The sequence below is a fragment of the Salvelinus namaycush genome, chromosome 23, assembly GCF_016432855.1.
Source record: "Salvelinus namaycush isolate Seneca chromosome 23, SaNama_1.0, whole genome shotgun sequence".
Classification (NCBI taxonomy): domain Eukaryota; kingdom Metazoa; phylum Chordata; class Actinopteri; order Salmoniformes; family Salmonidae; genus Salvelinus; species Salvelinus namaycush.
In genome coordinates, this window is record NC_052329.1 from 43,479,284 (window position 1) to 43,504,337 (window position 25,054).

The 25,054-nt window shown below is 49.7% G+C and overlaps 1 protein-coding gene across 3 annotated transcripts in view; it reads left to right on the plus strand.

Moving 5' to 3' along the window:
• The window catches only part of LOC120018461 (beta-1,3-glucosyltransferase-like), a 148,950-nt gene that overhangs the window by 71,013 nt on the left and 52,883 nt on the right, over window positions 1-25,054 (plus strand). For all 3 annotated transcript variants that reach the window (XM_038961681.1, XM_038961682.1, XM_038961683.1), the window contains exons 4-6: window positions 17,608-17,717; window positions 21,248-21,324; window positions 23,295-23,406. In XM_038961681.1, coding sequence (XP_038817609.1) covers window positions 17,608-17,717; window positions 21,248-21,324; window positions 23,295-23,406 — 299 coding nt within the window. The remainder of the gene's footprint in view (window positions 1-17,607; window positions 17,718-21,247; window positions 21,325-23,294; window positions 23,407-25,054) is intronic.

The window sequence follows — 25,054 nt, forward strand, 5'->3', positions numbered from 1 at the left end:
CTGTGTCGGTACTAAGTGGCGATGATGTTGACTAGATCCACAGTGCTCTTAAAAGGCGTTGAGGTTTAAAGCAGATGATGGGAATGAGGATTTGGAATCTGTTAAAACTAAATAGCCTCTGGGTCCTGAATTATTGATGCAAAGTAGGGGGTTTAAAGCTGCCTTCAACACTCATTTGCTGAGTTGTCCACGGAGACCTGGACTGCAGCATTTATAATGAGTGTGATTAAAGTAGGCGTACAGACCCCTCTGAACTCCAGGAGTTGATTCTGCCCGGCTCTCATTCTGTGCCCATTACTCTCTGAGAATCGTAATAAGGACCTTGTTTTTTTCTCTCTCCCCAATAACGAGTCAGGGGGAGACTGACTCATTCTCTTTCTCTCTCCCAATCTCTCTCTCTGTCCTCCAGCTCCCGATCTCCCTCCTCTCCAAATCACGGAGAGATATTTATGACACTGACCTTTCCCGCCGTAAACTGAAAGTTAAACACACCACGCTTCTATTGATCCCTGCTCCGTGCAATTAAAACTCGGTATGAGTGGAAAACGTTTGCACTTTCTGTATGACACATGGGCCGGTGGCCTGCCGAAATGCCCCTATTGGAATATAAATTCTCTCCATCCGACTGAATCGAACCCTCAGCAGGCCTGAAAGTTGGCCATATTGAATTTGTACTTTTAGATATAATATCCCATAGCGTCTGGGGATCGGTATTAGATTGTGGCGCTATCTGGCGTAACGGACACGCTTGAGCAGCTAAATTCTCTCCTGTGTGCCCCATCTCTTTGGAGCTCCCAATTGGATCCCTAGCAACAGAGAGAGACATGGAGTGGGTTTTTATGGCGAGAGATGGATAATTCCGGAGCGGGATAATTCCAAAGTGCCAACTGATGCAAGCCATCGGAACGCGGCATCTTCCTACACCGACCCAATCAGAGGCGAGGACGCGGGGCCCTCCGCTTATGGAAATCAGCTATTGACATCCTCCGTGTCTGTCTGCGCTGATGGCTACAATAGAGAGCTTTACATCTGCAATGACACATCTATTGTTCTCCACACAACACACCAATGGCCTCAACTGCTGCCAGTGGAGCTCTGTCCTTCTCAACAGAAGCCAACAGATGTAATTTGACAAAGATATCGGTCTCATTGAAATCGCACGATTGATCTGCCTCGATCTTTCCCTTTCGGTGTATTGTCTATGCTTTGTGTAGTCATAATTTTCCGGCAAGCTACACCGCTATAGCTGTAGCACAGTTAGTCATGCTATTTCAGCCCTTTTTCTTTTTCCCCCCTAGTTGTGCTGCTGTGTGTGTTTAACCGCTCGCGGGGGGTGAAGTCGGGCCCTGAGCTGTGTGAAGGGTTAAACGCCAGTGAGCTGTATTTAGGACTCCCACACCTGCAGCACTGATGGGGTGACCCCCCCCCCCTCTCTCTACCCTCATGCTCCTCTGTTTCCTGTCCCCTCACCCCCTGCCATCCTGTCCCTCCCTGCTCAGTTGACACAAATCCACGTGTCAGTATGGATTTGTGTCAACGAGGTGACAGCACTGCAGGGCCAGGCAAGCACATGCACAAACACTATTTGTATGCTACATTTTAGCAAGCATGTGTGCCCACGCATGAACACGGACTTACTTTACAGTGCAGTCATGATCTGCTCTTGTGCACAGTCTACTGATCGTCACCATAAACACACTTGGCTTTGCTTTTCTATCTTCTTCTTTCTATCTATTTCTCTTTCTCTCACTCACACCCAGAGCGCATCGAGTATCAACTCTACCACACTCCACTGCCTTCACTGACCAGAGAGGGTGATTGTGTTTTTGCCATTTATCAGAGAGGGTGATATTGTAGGAAGGCTGGCTCCATGTGATGAGAAAAGTATAGGAATGGAGAGGGGCAGAGCTTTCTGGTGTCTCCTTCCAGGCAATATATTTTTTTTAATCTATGGACTGCCCCCACATCCTGTAGAATACAGAGCGAGAGGAAGAGGAGATCAACAAACAGACTCATATGCTGTTTGTTGAAACGACCTGGCAACATAAATAATCTGAATATGGTGTGAGTGTCACGATCGTCTTGAGGATAATGAGTGGACCAAGGCGCAGCGTGTGAAAAATACATCTCTTTTATTTGAGACGAGTGAAACACAAAACGAACACTTATAACAAAACGAAACAAAACAACAAACGACCGTGAAGCTACAAACGTAAGTGCGATAACAAAAGCTACAAACGTTCTACATAGACAATTACCCACAAACGCATAATGCCTATGGCTGCCTTAAATATGGCTCCCAATCAGAGACAAATGAAAGACAGCTGTCTCTGATTGAGAACCACTCAGGCAACCATAGACATACCTAGACACATTCACTATACACAACCCCATACACTAAACCCAACACCCCCTTTACCATATAACCACCCAAGACGAGACAAAACACAAACATTCCCCATGTCACACCCTGACCTAACTAAAATAATAAAGAAAACAAAGAATACTAAGGCCAGGGCGTGACAGTACCCCCCCCCCCCCCCCCAAAGGTGCGGACTCCGGCCGCAAAACCTAACACAAAAGGGGAGGGTCCGGGGTGGACCTTCCTATGGCGGCGGCTCGGGTGCGGGACGTGACCCCCACTCCACCATTGTCAATACCCGCTTTGGTGGCTCTGGTAGATCCTGGCTGACTGGCGGCTCTGGAAGATCCTGGCTGACTGGCGGCTCTGGCAGATCCTGGCTGACTGGCGGCTCTGGCAGATCCTGGCTGGCTGACGGCTCTGGCAGATCCTGGCTGGCTGACGGCTCTGGCTGCTCATGGCTGGCTGACGGCTCTGGCTGCTCATGGCTGGCTGGCGACTCTGGCTGCTCATGGCTGGCTGGCGACTCTGGCTGCTCATGGCTGGCTGGCGACTCTGGCTGCTCATGGCTGGCTGGCGACTCTGGCTGCTCATGGCTGGCTGGCGACTCTGGCTGCTCATGGCTGGCTGGCGACTCTGGCTGCTCATGGCTGGCTGGCGACTCTGGCTGCTCATGGCTGGCTGGCGACTCTGGCTGCTCATGGCTGGCTGGCGACTCTGGCTGCTCATGGCTGGCTGGCGACTCTGGCTGCTCATGGCTGGCTGGCGGCTCTGGCTGCTCATGGCTGGCTGGCGGCTCTGGCAGATCCTGGCTGGCTGGCGGCTCTGGCAGATCCTGGCTGGCTGGCGGCTCTGGCAGATCCTGGCTGGCTGGCGGCTCTGGCAGATCCTGGCTGGCTGGCGGCTCTGGCAGATCCTGGCTGATTGGCGGCTCTGGCAGATCCTGGCTGACTGGCGGCTCTGGCAGATCCTGGCTGACTGGCGGCTCTGGCAGATCCTGGCTGACTGGCGGCTCTGGAAGATCCTGGCTGGTTGGCGGCTCTGGCAGATCCTGGCTGGTTGGCGGCTCTGGCAGATCCTGGCTGGTTGGCGGCTCTGGCAGATCCTGGCTGGTTGGCGGCTCTGGCAGATCCTGGCTGACGAACGGCTCTGACGGCTCGGGACAGACGGATGGCTCTGATGGCTCGGGACAGACGGATGGCTCAGATGGCGCTGGGCAAACGGATGGCTCAGATGGCGCTGTGCAGACGGATGGCTCAGATGGCGCTGGGCAGACGGATGGCTCAGATGGCGCTGGGCAGACGGATGGCTCAGATGGCGCTGGGCAGGCAGGCGGCTCAGATGGCGCTGGGCAGGCAGGCGGCTCAGATGGCGCTGGGCAGGCAGGCAGCGCAGACGGCGCTGGGCAGGCAGGCAGCTCAGACGGCGCTGGGCAGGCAGGCAGCGCAGACGGCGCTGGGCAGACGAGCAGTGCAGGCGGCGTTGGGCAGACGGCCGACTCTGACCTGCTGAGGCGCACAGTAGGCCTGGTGCGTGGTGCCGGAACTGGTGGTACCGGACTGGAGACACGCACCTCAAGGCTAGTGCGGGGAACAGGAACAGGGCACACTGAATTCTCGAGGCGCACTATAGGCCTGGTGCGTGGTACCGGAACTGGTGCGGGGAGCAGCAACAGGACGCACAGGACTCTGGAGACGCACAGGAGGCTTGGTGCGTGGTGCCGGAACTGGTGGTACCGGGCTGGGGACACGCACCTGAAGGCTAGTGCGGGGAGAAGGAACAGGGCATACTGGACCCTGGAGACGCACATTAGGCCTAGTGCGTGGTGCCGGAACTGGTGGTACCGGGCTGGGGACACGCCTCTCAGGGCTAGTGCGGGGAGCAGCAACAGGACGCACAGGACTCTGGAGACGCACAGGAGGCTTGGTGCGTGGTGTAGGCACTGGTGGTAATGGGCTGGAGACACGCACCACAGGGCTAGTGCGTGGAGGAGGAACAGGGCTCTGGAGACGCACAGGAGGCTTGGTGTGTGGTGTAAGCACTGGTGGTACTGGGCTAAGGGCACGCACCTCAAGGCGAGTGCGGGGTTCTGGAACTGGAGACCTGGTACGTGGCGCCGGCACCAGAGAGCTGGTGCATGGGGCTGCCACAGGAGAGCTGGTGCGCTGAGCTGGCACAGGACGTGCAGGGCTAGGGAGGCGCACAGGAGGCCTGGTGCGTGAGGCTGGCACGGTCTTCACCAGACGGCTAGCCCGCACCTCAGGACGAGTATGGAGAGCTGACTCAGGTGGCATCAAATCCCCGACACGCTCCGTCGGGCGGATGTCGTGCCTCATGCACCAAACCAGCAAATCCCTCATTACTCTCTCCTCCAATTTCCCCATTAAATCCTTCACAGTCTCTACCTCGCTCACCTCCAATACCGCCCTCACCGGCTCCTTACGGTAATCAGGAGGAGTTGGCTCAAGTCTCCTGACTGACCCAACTACACTCCCCGAGAGGCCCCCCCCCCAAGAAATTTTTGGGTTTGACTCGCGGGCTTCTAGCCTCGTTTCCGTGCTGCCTCCTCATATCGCCTCCTCTCGGCTTTAGCTGCCTCCAGCTCTTCACGAGGGAGGCGATATTCTCCCGGTTGAGCCCAAGGTCCCTTACCTTCCAGTATCTCCTCCCAAGTCCAAGAATCCTTTATGCGCTGCTCCTGCTGCTGCTTAACACGCTGCTTGGTCCCGTTGTGGTGGGTAATTCTGTCACGATCGTCTTGAGGATAATGAGTGGACCAAGGCGCAGCGTGTGAAAAATACATCTCTTTTATTTGAGACGAGTGAAACACAAAACGAACACTTATAACAAAACGAAACAAAACAACAAACGACCGTGAAGCTACAAACGTAAGTGCGATAACAAAAGCTACAAACAAAGAACAAAGAAAACAAAGAATACTAAGGCCAGGGCGTGACAGTGAGGTTAACGACTGTGTGTGTGTGTGCGCGCGCCTGTCCGTGTGCGTGTTTGCTTGCGTGTATTTGTGTGTCTGTCCGTTTGAGTGTATGTCCGTGCGACCGCACAAACAGTGCCAAGGGACTCCACTATCTCCCTAGCCACCTTCTTTCCTCTTTAGCATCATTTCACACCCCTCTCAGCCGCTAGCCATCGCAGAGCAAAGCGGGGAAATCCATTTCCGTTTGTCATTGAGAGGCATCTATTTGTGTTTTGAAGTGTCTTTGGCACGGGAGCCGCCATTTTAAATCAACTCTGCCGTAATTTGATAGATTTATCGATCCCTCACTTCCCCTGGGCCTGCCTGCTGTGGCTGTCGGGATATTAAAAGAGGAACGTGGAGAGGCATTCGGGGCTAAAGGGCTAAATGGAGAGGACGGGAGTACAAGGCATGATGGAAATGAGGTTAGAATGGGGGACTGTACCAGGATTCATCATTTTCCTCTCTTCATGTGTGTACCACAAGGCACCCTATCCCCTAAATAGTGCTCTATGTAGTGCTCTATGTAGGGACACATCCTCCACACATCCGGCGCCGACAGAGATGGCCGCCTCGCTTCGCGTTCTTAGGAAACGGCAGTATTTTGTTTTTTAATTTATTATTTCTTACACTGTTACCCCAGAAAATCTTAAGTCTTATTACATACAGCCGGGAGGAACTATTGGATATAAGAGCAACGTCAACTTACCAACATTATGACCAGGAATACGACTTTCCCGAAGCGGATCCTCTGTTTGGTCCACCACCCAGGACAATGGATCGGATCCCAGCAGGCGACCCAAAACAACGGCGCCGCAGAAGGGGCAGACGGAGCGGTCTTCTGGTCAGGCTCTGTAGACGGGCACATCGCCCACCGCTCCCGAGTATACTACTTGCCAATGTCCAGTCTCTTGACAACAAGGTAGACGAAATCCGAGCAAGGGTTGCCTTCCAGAGAGACATCAGAGATTGCAACATTCTCTGCTTCACGGAAACATGGCTCACTCGGGATACGTTATCAGAGTCTATACAGCCACCTGGTATCTTCACGCATAGCGCCGACAGAAACAAACATCTCTCTGGTAAGAAGGCCGGGGATGTATGCCTTATGATTAACGAGACGTGGTGTGATCATAACAACATACAGGAACTCAAGTCCTTTTGTTCACCTGACCTAGAATTCCTTACAATCAAATGCCGACTGCATTATCTACCAAAAGAATTCTCTTCGATTATAATCACAGTCGTGAATATCCCCCCCAAGCAGACACCTCGATGGCTCTGAAAGAACTTCATTGGACTCTATGTACTGCAATGTACTGTGTACTGTGTACTATGTACTGGAAACCACATATCCCGAGGCTGCATTTATTGTAGCTGGGGATTTTAACAAGGCTAATCTGAAAACAAGGCTCCCTAAATGTTATCAGCATATTGAATGCATGACCCGGGCTGGCAAAATCCTGGATCATTGTTAATCTAACTTCCGCGACGCATACAAAGCCCTCCCTCGCCCTCCTTTCGGCAAATCTGACCACGACTCCATTTTGTTGCTCCCAGCCTATAGACAGAAACTAAAACAGGAAACGCCCGTGCTCAGGTCTGTTCAACGCTGGTCCGACCAATCTGATTCCACGCTTCAAGACTGCTTCTATCACGTGGACTGGTATATGTTCCGGATAGCGTCGAACAACAACATTGATGTATACGCTGATTCGGTGAGCGAGTTTATTAGCAAGTGCATCGGTGATGTTGTACCCACGGCGACTATTAAAACCTTCCCCAACCAGAAACCGTGGATTGATGGCAGCATTCACGCAAAACTGAAAGCGCGAACCACTACTTTTAATCAGGGCAAGGCGACCGGAAACATGACCAAATACAAACAGTGTAGCTATTTCCTCCGCAAGGCAATCCAACAAGCTAAGCGTCAGTAGAGACAAAGTAGAGTCGCAATTCAACGGCTCAGACACGAGACGTATGTGGCAGGGTCTACAGTCAATCACGGACTACAAAAAGAAAACCAGCCCCATCGCGGACCCCGATGTCTTGCTCCCAGACAAACTTAACAGCTTCTTTGCTCGCTTTGAGGACAATACAGTGCCACCGACACGGCCCGCTACCAAAACCTATGGGCTCTCCTCACTGCAGCCAACGTGAGTAAAACATTTAAACGTGTTAACCCTCGCAAGGCTGCCGGCCCAGACGGCATTCCTAGCCACGTACTCAGAGCATGTGCAGACCAGCTGGCTTGTGTGTTTGCGAACATATTCAATCAATCCCTATCCCAGTGTGCTGTTCCCACATGCTCAATAGGGCCACCATTGTTTCTGTTCCCAAGAAAGCTAAGGTAACTGAGCTAAACGACTATAGCACTCACTTCCGTCATAATGAAGTGCTTTGAGAGACTAGTCAAGGATCATATCACCTCCACCCTAGACCCACTCCAAATTGCTTACCCCCCCAATAGGTCCACAGACGACGCAATCACATTCCACTGCACACTTCCCTAACCCATCTGGACAAGAGGAATACCTATGTAAGAATGCTGTTCATCGACTACAGCTCAGCATTTAACACCATAGTACCCTCAACTCGTCATTAAGCTTGAGACCCTGGGTCTCGACCCCGCCTTGTGCAACTGGGTCCTGGACTTTCTGACTGGACACCGCCAGGTGGTGAGGGTAGGAAATAACATCTCCAACCCACTGATCCTCTACACTGGGGCCCCACAATGGTGCGTTCTCAGCCCTCACCTGGACTCCCTGTTCACCCATGACTGCGTGGCCATGGACGCCTCCAACTCAATCATCAAGTTTGCAGACGACACTACAGTGGTAGGCTTGATTACCAGCAACGACGAGACGGCCTACAGGGAAGAGGTGAGGGCCCTCGGAGTGTGGTGTCAGGAAAATAACCTCACACTCAACGTCAACAACACAAAGGAGATGAGCGTGGACTTCAGGAAACAGCAGAGGGAGCATCCCCCTATCCACATCGACGGGACAGTAGTGGAGAAGGTGGAAAGTTTTAAGTTCCTCGGCGTACACATCACGGACAAACTGAAATGGTTCACCCACAAAGACAGCGTGGTGAAGAAGGCGCAACAGCGCCTCAGGAGGCTGAAGAAATGTGGCTTGTCACCTAAAACACTCACAAACTTTTACAGATGCACAATCGAGAGCATCCTGTCAGGCTGTATCACCGCCTGGTACGGCAACTGCTCCGCCCACAACCGTAAGGCTCTCCAGAGGGTAGTGAGGTCTGCACAACGCATCACCGGGGGCAAACTACCTGCCCTCCAGGACACCTACACCACCCGATGTCACAGGAAGGCCAAAAATATCATCAAGGCGCCTCCCGGGTGGCGCATTGGTCTAGGGCACTGCATCGCAGTGCTAGCTGCGCCACCTGAGTCTCTGGGTTCGCGCCCAGGCTCTGTCGCAGCCGGCCGCGACCGGGAGGTCCGTGGGGCGACGCACAATTGGGCTAGCGTCGTCCGGGTTAGGGAGGGTTTGGCCGGTAGGGATATCCTTGTCTCATCGCGCTCCAGCGACTCCTGTGGCGGGCCGGGCGCAGTGCGCGCTAACAAAGGGGGCCAGGTGCACGGTGTTTCCTCCGACACATTGGTGCGGCTGGCTTCCGGGTTGGAGGCGCGCTGTGTTAAGAAGCAGTGCGGCTTGGTTGGGTTGTGCTTCGGAGGACGCGTGGCTTTCGACCTTCGTCTTTCCCGAGCCCGTACGGGAGTTGTAGCGATGAGACAAGATAGTAATTACTAGCGATTGGATACCATGAAAAATTGGGGAGAAAAGGGGATAAAATTTATTTAAAAAAAAAATATAAAAAAAAAATATCATCAAGGCGAGGTCAGTACAGGTGCATCAAAGCTGTGACCGAGAGACTGAAAAACAGCTATCTCAAGGCCATCAGACTGTTAAACAGCCATCACTAACATTGAGTGGCTGCTGCCAACATACTGACTCAAATCTCTAGCCACTTAATAATAAAAAATTGGATGTAATAAATGTATCACTAGTCACTTTAAACAATGCCACTTTATATAATGTTTACATTACTCATCTCATATGTATATACTGTACTCTATACCATCTACTGCATCTTGCCTATGCCGTTCGGCCATGGCTCATCCATATATTTATATGTACATATTCTTATTCATTCCTTTACACTTGTGTATAAGGTAGTTGTTGTGAAATTGTTAATTACTTGTTAGATATTACTGCATGGTCGGAACTGGAAGCACAAGCATTTCGCTACACTCCCATTAACATCTGCTAACCATGTGTATGTGACCAATTATATTTGATTTGAATACGATGCCATTTGGGACAGAGCCTTCCTCTCCGTTGTTTGATGATTCATCGAAACCCATATGGCACCAGGGCCTGTGAATTCACTCTTAATTAGTTATTTATTTTTTACCCCCAGTTTCTCCTCTGCTTTGACATGGGGGAGGGGGGTATTTATCTACACAATGAGAGATTGGCACACAACTTATCTGATGATCGCAGGCAGCTGGTGTAATATTGCTGTTTGGTGTAGTATCAGGACGCTAAGCCGTCGTGGAACGGCACCTAGGGTTTTAGAATACCGTACACGGGTGTGCGTACACACAGGCACAGAGTCAAACAGACATCACACTCAAACTAAGCGGACTGAGCAGAAGGGTGTTTAGAGGTGATCTAGAGGTACAAGAGACAGATTTTGGCTCTAACCTGATCTTTCAGAGGGTGGTGTGTGTGTATAGGAGAAGCGGTAAACAAAAGCCTTTTAATCTATTGGGGATCTGTGATGGGGTGTGGGTAACCATGGTGGAGAAAGAGGTTGCACGCCCAGAGCAACACACACTACATTAAAAAGATATGACACCGATCCAGTGTTTACCCTTTTGTTATGTTTGTTCCTTGTATAATGACAAACCGGGGCGTAGGTTTAACTACTTTTAATGAACATATACTTCAGCTCGAAAACTCCTTGTTTAGCCATGCGAGGCATTCTTCAACCACCTGCCCCCCCCCCCCCCGCATGGCCTGCTGGGTAACGTAGTCTAAATGTTATTAACACATAACACACCCTTGACCCCAGTGCTGTTTTCAGGCCCTGTGTGGGAATGGGTTTAAGTGCCATCCAGTGTGCTTGAATCAGTTCTTTCTCCTCCCCCCTTTCCCCTCTCTCTCACTATTCCCCGTGTTGCTCTGCCACCACTACTCGCCAGAGGAAGATTACAGACCTGACACTAGCTGCTGTGACTTGTTTGTGTTTAAAAAAAAATCCCCCTGTGTTACTGTGTGTTAAAAAAAGTTTTACAGAAACACAAACCTCCCCGCCGGTAATCATAATTTACGACACGCAATACCTTTGACTACATTGTGTGCAAATACTTCAGCGGCTAATTAAAATGTCCAGGACTTCAAAATGGTTTGTTTGTGCCCTAATGCGAGAGTATGTACGAGTCCAAGGGCTCTAAAGTGTAGCCAATTTGGTCGGATATGCAACTAAATATTGTGATGTGTGACCAGGAGTTTTTTGGGGGGAGCACTGTGCGACTATGAAAAAAATCTCCCAGTTAATAACTGTTGTAATGATGAGGCTACGCTGTACCGTTGTTTCCTGAGTGCCCTAGTGAAACAAGCGAGTCCAGACTCGTACGTGTCATGGTAGCACCATTACTACAGCGAAAACGGCTTGCATCTAGCCCAACTAGCTCAAATGATCTGACCTATATTACCGGTGTAATATTTTTTTCTTTCTATACAGCGGATCACCGGGACCACATTTTAAATTCATAAACCATGTCGTGGGCCATTCTAAAACTACTCGTGCGTCGACGTTGTTAACCATTTGTTTACACTTTGTTTCGATGTTACTTCATTGGCTAGCTGGCTAACAACCTGGTTACTTTACCAGTATAACCCAAACATTTGGGGCCACAGAAAGAAAGGAAAAGGGATAGCTTCTTCAGGAGATCAATGATCATAGCAATGAATGAATGGCAGTTATCTTGCATGTGGTCGTCACAAACCTGACGTTTTTAAAGAGACTGTACAATTTTCAATGTAATGCATCTCAATAGGAAAAGTGTGCTTTTACACAATTTAGAAACCTAATATTCCACAAATGACTTTGTAATTTCAATGACAGGTGTTTGTGTCAACGTTTTAGATTTTATATTAAACGGATGTGTTTACAGTGTTTCATGTTAGTTTCTAGGGCACAACATGTTCTTCAGAAGTAGCTAGAAATATAGGCTGAATCTCCATCAATTAAAACAAACTTATTTGAAGTGCTCCTAACTTTTTAAAGTTGGGAGCACCAGTGCTGCCAATGAGAGATGTTAATTTAGAACCCTGACGGGGCCCCAGAAGGTTACGGCAGAAGTCATTACAAGGAGTGCTGCCTGAGAGGCTTGGCTGCTAGCCTCCTGCTACCTCTCTAGTCAGCCGGTATACCTGGCTAATTTGCTCCAGCAAATCAGTCAGTGTCTGGTGTGACCACCATTTGCCTCATGGAGCGCGACACAACTTCTTTGCGTAGATTTGATCAGGTTGTTGATTGTAGCCTGTGGAATGTTGTCCCACTCCTCTTCAATGGCTGTGCGAAGTTGCTGGATATTGGTGGGAACTGGAACATGCTGTCGTACACGGCGATCCAAAGCATCCCAAACATGCTCAATGGGTGACATATCTGGTGAGTATGCAGGCCATGGAAGAACTGGGACATGGGGCCGTGCATTATCACGCTGAAACATGAGGTGATGGCAGTGGATGAATGCCACAACAATGGGCCTCAGGATCTTATCACGGTATCTCTGTGCATTGAAATTGCCATCATTAAAATGCAATTGTGTTTGTTGTCCATAGCTTATGCCTGTCCACACCATAACCACGAGCGGTTTGACATCAGCAAACCGCTCGCCCACACAACTGTCACGATCGTCATAATAAGCGGACCAAGGCGCAGCGTGAGAGACATACATCTTCCTTTTATTAGACGAAGATGTAACACGAAACACTCTTACAAAACTAACAAAACAATAAACGACCGTGAAGCTATAAACGAAAGTGCACACACAAGCTACTAACGTTCAACATAGACAATTACCCACAAACACCTAAAGCCTATGGTTGCCTTAAATATGGCTCCCAATCAGAGACAACAATAAACAGCTGTCTCTGATTGAGAACCAAACCAGGCAACCATAGACTTTCCTAAACACCTACACTGAACACAACCCCATACATACTACAAAACCCCCTAAACAATACACACACCCTAAACTAGACAAAACACACAAACATCCCCCATGTCACACCCTGACCTAACTAAACTAATAAAGAAAATCAATATAACAAAGGCCAGGGTGTGACAGTACCCCCCCCCAAAGGTGCGGACTCCGGCCGCAAAACCTGACACAGAAGGGGAGGGTCCGGGTGGGCCTTCCTATGGCGATGGCTCGGGTGCGGGACGTGGACCCCCCTCCACCATAGTCACTACCCGCTTTGGTGGCGCCTCTGGAACGGCGAGTCCCGGACTGAATACCATCCCAGAGGGCGCCACTGGACGGAGGGGCAGCTCCGGACTGAGGGGCAGCTCCGGACTGAGGGGCAGCTCCGGACTAAGGGGCAGCTCATGACTGGCAGATGGCTCTGGCGGATCCTGGCTGGCTGTCTCTGGCGGATCCTGGCTGGCTGTCTCTGGCGGATCCTGGCTGGCGGGCGTCTCTGGCGGATCCTGGCTGGCGGGCGTCTCTGGCGGATCCTGGCTGGCGGGCGTCTCTGGCGGATCCTGGCTGGCGGGCGTCTCTGGCGGATCCTGGCCGGGCGGGCGTCTCTGGCGGATCCTGGCCGGTCGGGCGTCTCTGGCGGATCCTGGCTGGCGGGCGGCTCTGGCGGATCCTGGCTGGCGGGCGGCTCTGGCGGATCCTGGCTGGCGGGCGGCTCTGGCGGATCCTGGCTGGCGGGCGGCTCTGGCGGATCCTGGCTGGCGGGCGGCTCTGGCGGATCCTGGCTGGCGGCTCTGGCTGGTCATGGCTGGCTGACGGCTCTGGCTGGTCATGGCTGGCTGAATGCTCTGGCTGGTCATGGCTGGCTGACGGCTCTGGCTGGTCATGGCTGGCTGACGGCTCTGGCTGGTCATGGCTGGCTGACGGCTCTGGCTGGTCATGGCTGGCTGACGGCTCTGGCTGGTCATGGCTGGCTGACGGCTCTGGCTGGTCATGGCTGGCTGAGGCTCTGGCTGGTCATGGCTGGCTGACGGCTCTGGCTGGTCATGGCTGGCTGACGGCTCTGGCTGGTCATGGCTGGCTGAGGCTCTGGCTGGTCATGGCTGGCTGACGGCTCTGGCTGGTCATGGCTGGCTGACGGCTCTGGCGGATCCTGGCTGGCGGGCGGCTCTGGCGGATCCTGGCTGGCGGGCGGCTCTGGCGGATCCTGGCTGGCGGGCGGCTCTGGCGGATCCTGGCTGGCGGGCGGCTCTGGCGGATCCTGGCTGGCGGGCGGCTCTGGCGGATCCTGGCTGGCGGGCGGCTCTGGCGGATCCTGGCTGGCGGGCGGCTCTGGCGGATCCTGGCTGGCTGGCGGCTCTGGCGGATCCTGGCTGGCGGGCGGCTCTGGCGGATCCTGGCGGGCGGCTCTGGCGGATCCTGGCTGGCGGGCGGCTCTGGCGGATCCTGGCTGGCGGGCGGCTCTGGCGATCCTGGCTGGCGGGCGGCTCTGGCGGATCCTGGCTGGCGGCTCTGGCTGGTCATGGCTGGCTGACGGCTCTGGCTGGTCATGGCTGGCTGACGGCTCTGGCTGGCTGACGGCTCTGGCTGGTCATGGCTGGCTGACGGCTCTGGCTGGTCATGGCTGGCTGACGGCTCTGGCTGGTCATGGCTGGCTGACGGCTCTGGCTGGTCATGGCTGGCTGACGGCTCTGGCTGGTCATGGCTGGCTGACGGCTCTGGCTGGTCATGGCTGGCTGACGGCTCTGGCTGGTCATGGCTGGCTGACGGCTCTGGCTGGTCATGGCTGGCTGACGGCTCTGGCTGGTCATGGCTGGCTGACGGCTCTGGCTGGTCATGGCTGGCTGACGGCTCTGGCTGGTCATGGCTGGCTGACGGCTCTGGCTGGTCATGGCTGGCTGACGGCTCTGGCTGGTCTTGGCTGGCTGACGGCTCTGGCTGGTCATGGCTGGCTGACGGCTCTGGCTGCTCATGTCTGGCGGAAGGCTCTGGCTGCTCCTGTCTGGCGGAAGGCTCTGGCTGCTCCTGTCTGGCGGAAGGCTCTGGCTGCTCCTGTCTGGCGGAAGGCTCTGGCTGCTCCTGTCTGGCGGAAGGCTCTGGCTGCTCCTGTCTGGCGGAAGGCTCTGGCTGCTCCTGTCTGGCGGACGGCTCTGGCGGCTCCTGTCTGGCGCACGGCTCTAGCGGCTCCTGTCTGGCAGATGGCTCTGAAGGCTCATGACAGACGGGCGGCTTTGAAGGCTCAGTACAGACGGGCGGCTTTGAAGGCTCAGTACAGACGGGCAGTTCATGCGGCACTTGGCAGACGGACAGTTCAGACGGCGTTGGGCAGACGGGCAGTTCAGGCGCCGTTGGGCAGACGGGCAGTTCAGACGGCGTTGGGCAGACGGGCAGTTCAGGCGCCGCTGGGCAGACGGGCAGTTCAGGCGCCGCTGGGCAGACGGCAGACTCTGGCCGGCTGAGACGCACTGTAGGCCTGGTGCGTGGTGCCGGAACTGGAGGTACCGGGCTAAGGACACGCACCTTCAGGCTAGTGCGGGGAGCAGCAACAGGACGCACAGGACTCTGGAGGCGCACAGGAGGCTTGGTGCGTGGTGTAGGCACTGGTGGTAATGGGCTGGAGACACGCACCACAGGGCTAGTGCGTGGAGGAGGAACAGGGCTCTGGAGACGCACAGGAAGCCTGGTGCGTGGTGTAAGCACTGGTGGTACTGGGCTGGGGCCACGCACCACAGGGCTATTGCGTGGAGAAGGAACATGACACACCGGGTTGTGAAGGTGTACTGGAGACCTGGTGTGTATAGCCGGCATCAAATCTTCCGGAACTTTAACACAAGTTTCAGGCTGAGTACGAGGAACTGACACAGGTGGCATCGGACAGCTAACACGCTCCTCAAGGAGAATGCCATGCATACTCTGCCAAACCAACAGCTCTCTCTCTTCACTCTCCTCCAATTTCGTCAACAACTCCTCGACAATCTCAGACTCACCCCTCAACTTCGCCGACTGCTCCAAGTGCCCCCCCCCCCAAGATTTTTTTTGGGCTGTTTCTCGGGCTTCCTACCGTGTCGCCGTGCTGCCTCCATCTCTGCCTTGGGGCGGTGATATTCCCCTGACTGTGCCCAGGGTCCTCTCCCGTCTAGGATTTCCTCCCACGTCCAGGAGTCTTGACATCGCTGCTGCTTTTTACCACGCTGCTTGGTCCTGGTTTGGTGGGTAATTCTGTCACGATCGTCATAATAAGCGGACCAAGGCGCAGCGTGAGAGACATACATCTTCCTTTTATTAGACGAAGATGTAACACGAAACACTCTTACAAAACTAACAAAACAATAAACGACCGTGAAGCTATAAACGAAAGTGCACACACAAGCTACTAACGTTCAACATAGACAATTACCCACAAACACCTAAAGCCTATGGCTGCCTTAAATATGGCTCCCAATCAGAGACAACAATAAACAGCTGTCTCTGATTGAGAACCAAACCAGGCAACCATAGACTTTCCTAAACACCTACACTGAACACAACCCCATACATACTACAAAACCCCCTAAACAATACACACACCCTAAACTAGACAAAACACACAAACATCCCCCATGTCACACCCTGACCTAACTAAACTAATAAAGAAAATCAATATAACAAAGGCCAGGGTGTGACAACAACGCTATACACATGGTCTGCGGTTGTGAGGCCGGTTTGGATGTACTGCCAATTCTCTAAAATGAGGTGGCTTATGGTAGATAAATTAACATTAAATGCACTGGCAACAGCTCAGGTGGACATTCCTGCAGTCAGAATGTCAATTGCCCACTCCCTCAAAACTTGAGACATCTTTGGCATCTGTTTGTGTGACAAAATCGCACATTTTAGAGTGGCCTTTTATTGTCCCCAGCACAAGGTGTGTCTGTGTAATAATCATGCTGTTTAATCAGTTTCTTGATATGTCATACTTGTCACGTGGATGAATTATCTTGGAAAAGGAGAAATGCTCACTAACAGGGATGTAAACAAATTTGGCACATTTCAGGTATCTTTTATTTCAGCTCATGAAACATGGGACCAACACTTTACATGTTGCGTTTATATTTTTGTTCAGTGTATATTTTCACAATCCTCCGAGCAAAGGGCTGTAAAATTGTCAGACAGTTTAGGGGATTTGATGCCGGTCGTTGGGTATATTTCCATTGAACTGTGTGATGGTGCCAAAATTGCACACATTCTTCACTCCATTAATCCTTCAGCCAGGTTGTTATTCCGTTGGCAAGCGAGAGAGACCGAGAGCTTATGTAGCTTACAGTCGTTCCAATGGCCACCGATGTGATTCGTCACCCAGGCAAGGCCCCCATTCCATCATTACTATTCTGTAAATGGATTCCGCATTAAGGCCGACTGCATTAGTGGGGCCTGTAATATGAGCCCTATAAAGGTGACAATAATGATATGTAAACGTTTCACACGCTGAGGCGGCCCACTTCCCTGAAGAGCGATCAAGGCTGTTAAAGAGACATTATCGAGCGGCTACAGCAAACTATCAGCAGGCTCCCTGTTACGCTCAGGCTCGTTACACACTGGAGAAACTCAATAATATTTACTAGGCTGCCCATCTTGTTTCTCTGCCCTTGCCACACAGTGGACAGCTGGGCTTTAGTCTGATTCAGCTATCTGTTGTGTTCTGCCGCTGCATTAGTTAGTCCCCGTCTGACTGATCATCATTTACTGTCGTGTGTGTGTGTGCGTGTGTGCGTGTGTGTGTGAGACAGTGACATTTGTCACTCAGGCCAAATGAAATTCTTATTAAGGGGATGGTGATTGTCAACAATGGAGGTCAGAGTAAGGTAGAGCTGTTAATTATCTCTAGAATATCTTTAGAAAGGGAATGTGTTGTGTTGGTTTTTGCACAAATTCACATCCTGTGCTGTGTTTTTCTGACAATGTCTGACAATGTGCGTATTTCTTTTCTTTTTTTTACCTGGTCTGTGCATGTCTCTGATCTGTTCCTGTGCTGTTTGTGTGTTGCAGACCTGCGAGAGATAGTGTTTGTGATCCAGAGCCAGAGTAACTCATTCCACGTGAGTCGGGCGGAGAGACAGAGAGCAGACCTGTTACAACAGACTCAGAGCCTCACACAGGTACCACCAGCGCCACCAATGCCACTTAGTCACACACACAGCATATGTTTTACTATCCTGTATTTACATTCAAAATCCTATTTTCCCTGAACCCTAACCTTAACGCCTACCCCTAATTGTAACCCTAACCTGGGAAATGTCCCCATGAGGGAGAATTCCTTGTTTTACTATCCTTGTGGGGACATTTGTGGATTTCCGGTACACACACACACACACACACACACACACACACACACACACTGGTTTTTAGAGAAACAACAGCATCCCTTAACTTCAACCATCTTCTCTAAGCAATATGGTTCATGGCCACAAATAGCTGTTACTTACCTACTTATTCCTCTTTCCTCCCTGTGGACCATATAGCCGTTACTCTTTTGGAATAATTTGTGTGGAAAACCATCAGTTTAGTGTAACCGTGTCAAGTTCAACTCTTCACGTTGAAATACCACCATTGAATTGCTTTTCGGTGAAGCTTCCAGCTAAAGTGTTTCAAAATGGTGGTCAAGTGTGTTAGTGAGACAGAGGACGCAATATCAAATTATAGTGCAGGCTTGTGAGCGAGAAAGCTAGACTTTTAAATTAATTAAATAAAGCCATTGAGAGTGGTTACATTTCTCCAGCCCCATCCCTTACCAAAACAGAGGCGGGGTCCCTGCTTTGTTGTTTTTTGAACTGCAGATTGTTCCTTTAACACTGTGTTATAAAACCTAATTAAGGAGTGGAGTTGATAAGTTCTGTACAGATACCGTAGACAACCAATGAAATAAAGGATATGTCTTTTCACAACAAACATAATCAACATCAATTAGCCATGAAAGAGGCACCAGTGCAGCCCATGCTTCTTGCCACATGGTGTCAGCATTGCTTTTTATGTGGAAAGGGATCATTGTCTCAGTTTGTATCCCCATCTGAGAGGTAGAGAGAACTAGGTACTGGTAGCATAGTGTATTGTCCAGTAGTGCAATGAAATAAAGTAGCTTTCACTAAGTCAGTCTGTTATGGAAAGAGCAGGTGTTCTTAATGTTTTGTATAGTCAGTGCATAACCCCTATATGACGTCCAGGGGGACATTGAGACTGGCTTCCTGTGTCAACACAGGGAGGCCAGCTAGATCTATTAGAGACAGCCATCATTGAAGTCGTTTGTGGTGACGAAGGACAACAAGGGGCTTTGTACAAAACAAAGTAATCAGCGATTGGATCGTTTCGAACCAATCACTCTAGTCGATCTGGCTGGCCTCCCTATAGGGGTTATACAGTTAGTATACAAAACATTAAGAACACCTGCTCTTTCCATGACATAGACTGATCAGGTGAATCTGGGTGAAAGCTCGGATCCCTTATTGATGTCACCTGTTAAATCCACTTCAATCAGTGTAGATGAAGGGAAGGAGACAGGTTAAAGAATGATTTTTAAGCCTTGATACAAAAAACACACGGATTGTGTACAGTATGTGTGCCATTCAGAGGGTGAATTGGCAACACAAAATATTTAAGTGCCTTTGAACGGAGTATGGAGGTAGGTGCCAGGCACACCGGTTTGTGTCAAGAACTGCAGTGCTGCTGATTTTTCATGCTCAACAGTTTCCTGTGTGTATAAAGAATGGTCCACCACCCAAAGGGCATCCAGCCAACCTGACACAACTGTGGGAATCATTGGCGTCAACATGGGCCAGCATCCCTGTGGAACGCTTTCGACACCTTGTAGAGTCCGTAACCCGACCAATTGAGGCTGGCTGTTCTGAGGGGAGGGGTGCACAACTCTGTATTAGGAAGGTGTTCTGAATGTTTGGTATACTCAGTGTATAGTCAGACTGATTCAGCTGCATATCTCTATAAAAAGTGGCTGTGTGTAAGACAGTCCCTTGCAAGAGCTCGCAGAGTTTGTGCGTGCGTGTGTGTGGGTGCGTGCGTGCGAGCATGCATGTACGTATGAGTGTGGAGGCTCTGGCTGTTGCGGGGACCAAGCCACCCCACCCTTTCCACACACACCCCACCCAGTCTACTCCATGAGTAAAGCTTAGCATACTGTGTGTCTGTGATGGCTGTGTCTCTCTGAAGTGGTGAAAAGCGATGGGTTTTTGTCCCTACAGCCTGCCTGGTGTTTGAACTGAACTGTTTCTTACTACCTGAGGTGAAAGTCAAGTTTAGACTGGTGAATATGCCATTATGAGCCTCGTTATGTTGTTAGTGTGTATATGGGGCTTGACTGAGCTGCTGGCAAACCCCCGGCTGACTAATGTGGTTAACATACTGGACACAGGCTAGGGTTAGGGATTTACAGTCCAGTACTATGATGGTGGGATGCTAGGTATTTGTGGGGCATTGCTGTTGAGTAGCTGGAGAGAGGCTATGTGTCTGTGAGCAGCATGGTCCCCCTTGGTTTCCAGTCTGCTGAGTGGAGTGGATGCAGTCATGCATGAACCCTTGTTTTCCTCTCTGTGTGAGACCACCTCAGGCCACTACTGAATACCTCACATGCCCTTGACCTCGGAATCCGAGAAGGTTTGATTGAAACCCAAGTTTTGTGTTTTCACGAAAGTGGTTAGGGCAGTCAAATACTTCAATACTTTGTGGCAATAGTTTGCACACCGGAGTACCTTTAGGCTACACGCAGTTTGTTTGTTTTAAAATAACCATTCTATAGGTACTTAGTAGAGCTGGGCGGTATGAACAAAAATCCTTATTGTGATAAATTGCCTGAAATTGCGATAAAAGGATGACCCTTTAAACTACTACTACTAGTAGTCTGATGGTTGTAGCTGTAAATTGTCCATTTAACAATCGCCCATATTAGCAAACATTCAAACTACACATTTCTCTGGTGTAGGCTACTTATTGTAATGAACAACATCAGCAAAATGCCTGCGATAAGTGACCGCTATGGTCGGTGTCAAATGTTCGGTTTATCGTCCCAGCTCTAGTACTTAGGCTTTGTTTCTGTGCCACTGCCGTCTCCAACTAAACAAACACAATTTCTTCTAATCTAGAACCAGATTCTTTGAGGACTGTCCTTCCATAGGTTCCTTAGGTTGTCTTTCCTCCTGCTGTTAACTAAAGACTTTGGTTACTCTGCTCTAAATTGAAGAGTTCCTTTCTTAGTTACTCTGCTCGAGATTACTGCTGTAAAGTGAAGACTACCTCTTAGGTTGGGGCGGCAGGGTAGCCTAGTGGTTGGAGCGTTGGACTAGTAACTGAAAGGTTGCAAGTTCAAATCCCCAAGCTGACAAGGTACAAATCTGTCCCTGAACAGGCAGTTAACCCACTGTTCCTAGGCCGTCATTGAAAATAAGAATTTGTTCTTAACTGACTTGCCTAGTTAAATAAAGGTAAAAAAATAAATTAAAAAAAAGGTTACTGTTTTAAAGTAAATACTATTTGAGTTAATCTGCTGTAAAGAAAATACTTCCTTGGGTTACTACTGTAAACACTTCCTTAGTTACTCTGCTCTGAAGTCAATACTTCTTTACTAAAGATTTCCAGAGATCCCACTGTTGGGCTTGACTTAATTAAAAACTCTTTCTCTTTTCAGACACCACCTCCGGTCCTGCTCCTCCACAGTCTGACAGACAATGAGGGAGACTGGAGCATCCTTCCTGTGCTGCCTTAGTAAGTGCTTGGGCCTGTCAGCTCTCAAAAGCGCAGCCATTACCCACATTCACAAAGACTTCCATCCTGTAATTCCCATCCATACAGTACAGTAGGGATGTAACGATTCACCGATAAAGTTGACGAATCGGCGGTTAAACATTTTTTGGGCCTCAAATTACTTTCTTTCTACCTTCTGAAAATACCCCTCATATTTTGTGACAACTGCGTCCTCTCCTTCAGTGTTGAACCAAGAATGTAATTATGTTGCTGGTCATTGATCTGCAAGTCATTTTGCATGCCGAACAACCCCGGGAAATATCAGTAGCCTATTCAAACTGTGCACTCGTGCGCTGACCAACGAGATTTAGGCCTATTTCTGATCTACGAGTCACATTCAGCATTTAAATGTTTGTAAAATGTCCCTCACAATATTAGGCTTTATTTGTTGAGTGACAACCAATATAATTTGCTAGGTAATTCTATTCAAATGCATTTTTGAAAATTGTGATTTACTGGAATATAAATAGCTTAAGCTACTGCCGGAGACAACTCAAGCATGCATGCACATACAGCTTTCAAGAGATGTTGGGCGAGCTTCACCATCCCTTCATCAAATCTAACATTGCCCCCCCGCCCAACTGATAGTTTCCCTAATGGCCAGGCTCAGGTGCCTACATACACCATAGACATATACGTCATTCACACACACACACACACACACACACACACACACACTCACACTCACACACACACACACACACACACACACACACACACACACACACACACACACACACACACACACACACCAGACAGATCCAGCTCATGAGCTCCATCAGCAGCAGATGTTTATTTACACTGAATAAAAATATAAACGCAACATGTTAAGTGTCGGTCCCATGTTTTATGAGCGGAAATAAAAGATCCCAGAAATGTTACATACGCACAAAAAAACAGATTTCTCTCAAATCTTGTGAACGAATTTGTTTACATTCCTGTCAGTGAGCAGTTCTCCTTTGCCAAGATAATTCATCCCCCTGACAGGTGTGGCATATCAAGAAGCTGATTAAACGGCATGATCACTACACAGGTGTCCCTTGTGCTGGGGACAATAAAAAGTCACTCTAAAATGTGCAGTTTTGTCACACAACGCCACAGATTTCTCAAGTTTTGAGGGAGCGTGCAATTGGCACGCTGACTGCAGGGATGCCCACCAGAGCTCTTGCCAGAGAATTGAATGTTCATTTCACTACCATAAGCCACCTCCTACGTAATTTTTGGCAGTACATCCAACTGGCCTCCGCATACAACCGCAGACCACGTGTATGGCGTCGTGTGGGCGAACGGTTTACGGATGTCAACGTTGAGAACAGAGTGCCCCATGGTGGCGGTGGGGTAAAGTCTTTGAAATCGTTTCAAATTAAAACGTGTAGTTCTTGTATCCTATCGGAGCTCATGTATCTAGATACGTATTGAATTGCCTCGTAAGGGAAAGATGCACAGCCCTACTATGCAGCATATGGCTGTCTCCACCTGCTAGGGTCAGGCAAAAACATATAATCTCTGGCAAATAATCATGTAGCAATATTGGAGGTTATATGAAAGTATTATTGATTTAGTACAGCATGACCAATATACACAATACTTAATTTGTTTGAATTTTAGAAGGTATTTCTCCTATTGTATAACAGGATTAGCTACCATACTATGATAGTTACCTATAGCCACCCCTCAACTTATGCCCTGTTCTGCCTTTTGCTAGCCTGGGTGTCAGTCTGTTTCTGCTCTCTTGCCAACTATTTATTGAATTCTCATGCTTAACAATGACAACAATGATGGAGTAGGCAAGAGCGTAATACAGATCTGGGACCAGGCTAGCCTTTTTCCTACAATGAGGTCAAAACGAAAGGTCATGTCATGAATGTATCCACTGGTTCAATAAGCTGTGCAAAGGTCTGGTGACCCTGACAGTATTTCCGCTTCCTCAGCTTATCCTTGTTGTTTGGGAAGAACTCATCCTGGTTGGTGTTTCTGGAAGAGGAGACTAACGTCAAGGTGACCAAACTGCTCCAGGCCCTCAGGAAGTTTGACAGGAGAAAAGTAAGTGACCCACCGACTTAGGATTGTAATAATAATATTTTTATACGGAGGGACCACTCTGTATCAGTCTTTACTTACCGTATTCACAGTACTTCACTTCTCCTTAGCCAACGACAGGGGAATTTCCCCACTGAGCACCAGCCTTCTGTCTCAGCAGCTGTAATAGAGTCAGTGGGTTGGACCTAGTCTTGGAAACCAACACCCTAGGCAACAGCAGTGACTAGGGTCTGGAATTAATGATGGACTATCTTGGTAACTTCGAAAAGGAAAAAAAAATATTCCGGGTATGGTCCTCTTCAGCAGAATACCGTCTCTGAAATACTAACCCTGGTTATGGTCAAATTAAAGTGAGTATTGGACATCATTTTTCATTCCAACATTAAGCATTGGGTTGGATCCTGTATCTGGGCCCACATAAGCCTAGTCTCTAGACAGACAGGTTGCTTCCGGCAATATACCAATGCTCCAGCTTAACACATCTGTAGAAGTTCTAGCGTCAGTTGGGACAGAGTGGTCGGGTCAGAAATAGGAATCGTGTTACCGGCAACGTCTCTGCCGGATCCGCTTGTTGCCCTAGCTCAGGGATGGGCAACTCCAGTCCTCGGGGAACCCAGCTAACACACTTGACTCCAATAATCAACTTCAGTTTAGAATGCGATTCATTTAATAAGCTGTGTTCGCTAAGGATGGAGAAAAAGTGTGACACCACTCTGGCATCCCAGGACTGGAGTTGCCCATCTCTGCTCTAGCTAAACACAATTCCTGCCTGCATTTTAAGCTCTGCCTACCCAAACTCATTATTTGTTGGGAGAGTTGTCTGTCTGAAGAGGAATTTTACGAAATGTTAGATAGAAGCCGACATCCTCCTCAGACCTTGTGCCGTTGCCTAGCTTGCGCTGCTCCTAGTTCTGGAATATCTGAGACGAATGTAGGCCTGCTGTCCAACCAGCCTGTAAAGCAGGCTGTCTGTCAAACACAGTATGAGCTGCTTTAGCTGCCTCGCTCTCCGGAGGCCTATTTTAATCTGTCTCACTCCAACAATAATAATGGTGTTAAGATTGTATTTTAGCGGCAGCACAGATGCAGGCAGGGTTTATTAAGGTGTCATCATTTGGGGCGGCAGGTAGCCAAGTGGTTTGAGCATTGGGCCAGTAACCGAAAGGTTGCTAGATCGAATCCCCGTCGTTCTGCCCCCTGAACAAGGCAGTTAACCCACTGTTCCTAGGCCGTCATTGTAAATATGAATTTGTTCTTAACTGACTTGCCTGGTTAAATAAAAAAATTAAAAAAATATATATATTTTTTTTAAATCTACCATTTTACTTCTAGCTCGTCTCCAGAGCCACTCTCTCTGAGGTTCAGGATCCAGGTGTTGCATGTTGATTAGCTAGTTGTTTTAAACCACGAGCACAGGATGCCAATAGAAAAGGTTTTGTCCTCCATAGTGTTATTGAGTTAATATTCATTTTGTTTTAAAAAAGTGGATTCTGAGGATAAAACCAGATAATGACAGTTGAAAGAGGTGTTGCTTAGTTTGTTTTCGAAGCAACACCTGTCATCCTATTGACTGCAGCAAAGTGAATGCTTAAACTTTTTGGATTTTGTTACCATCAATAATTCGGTCAAACATATATTTCTTGTTGTCTTG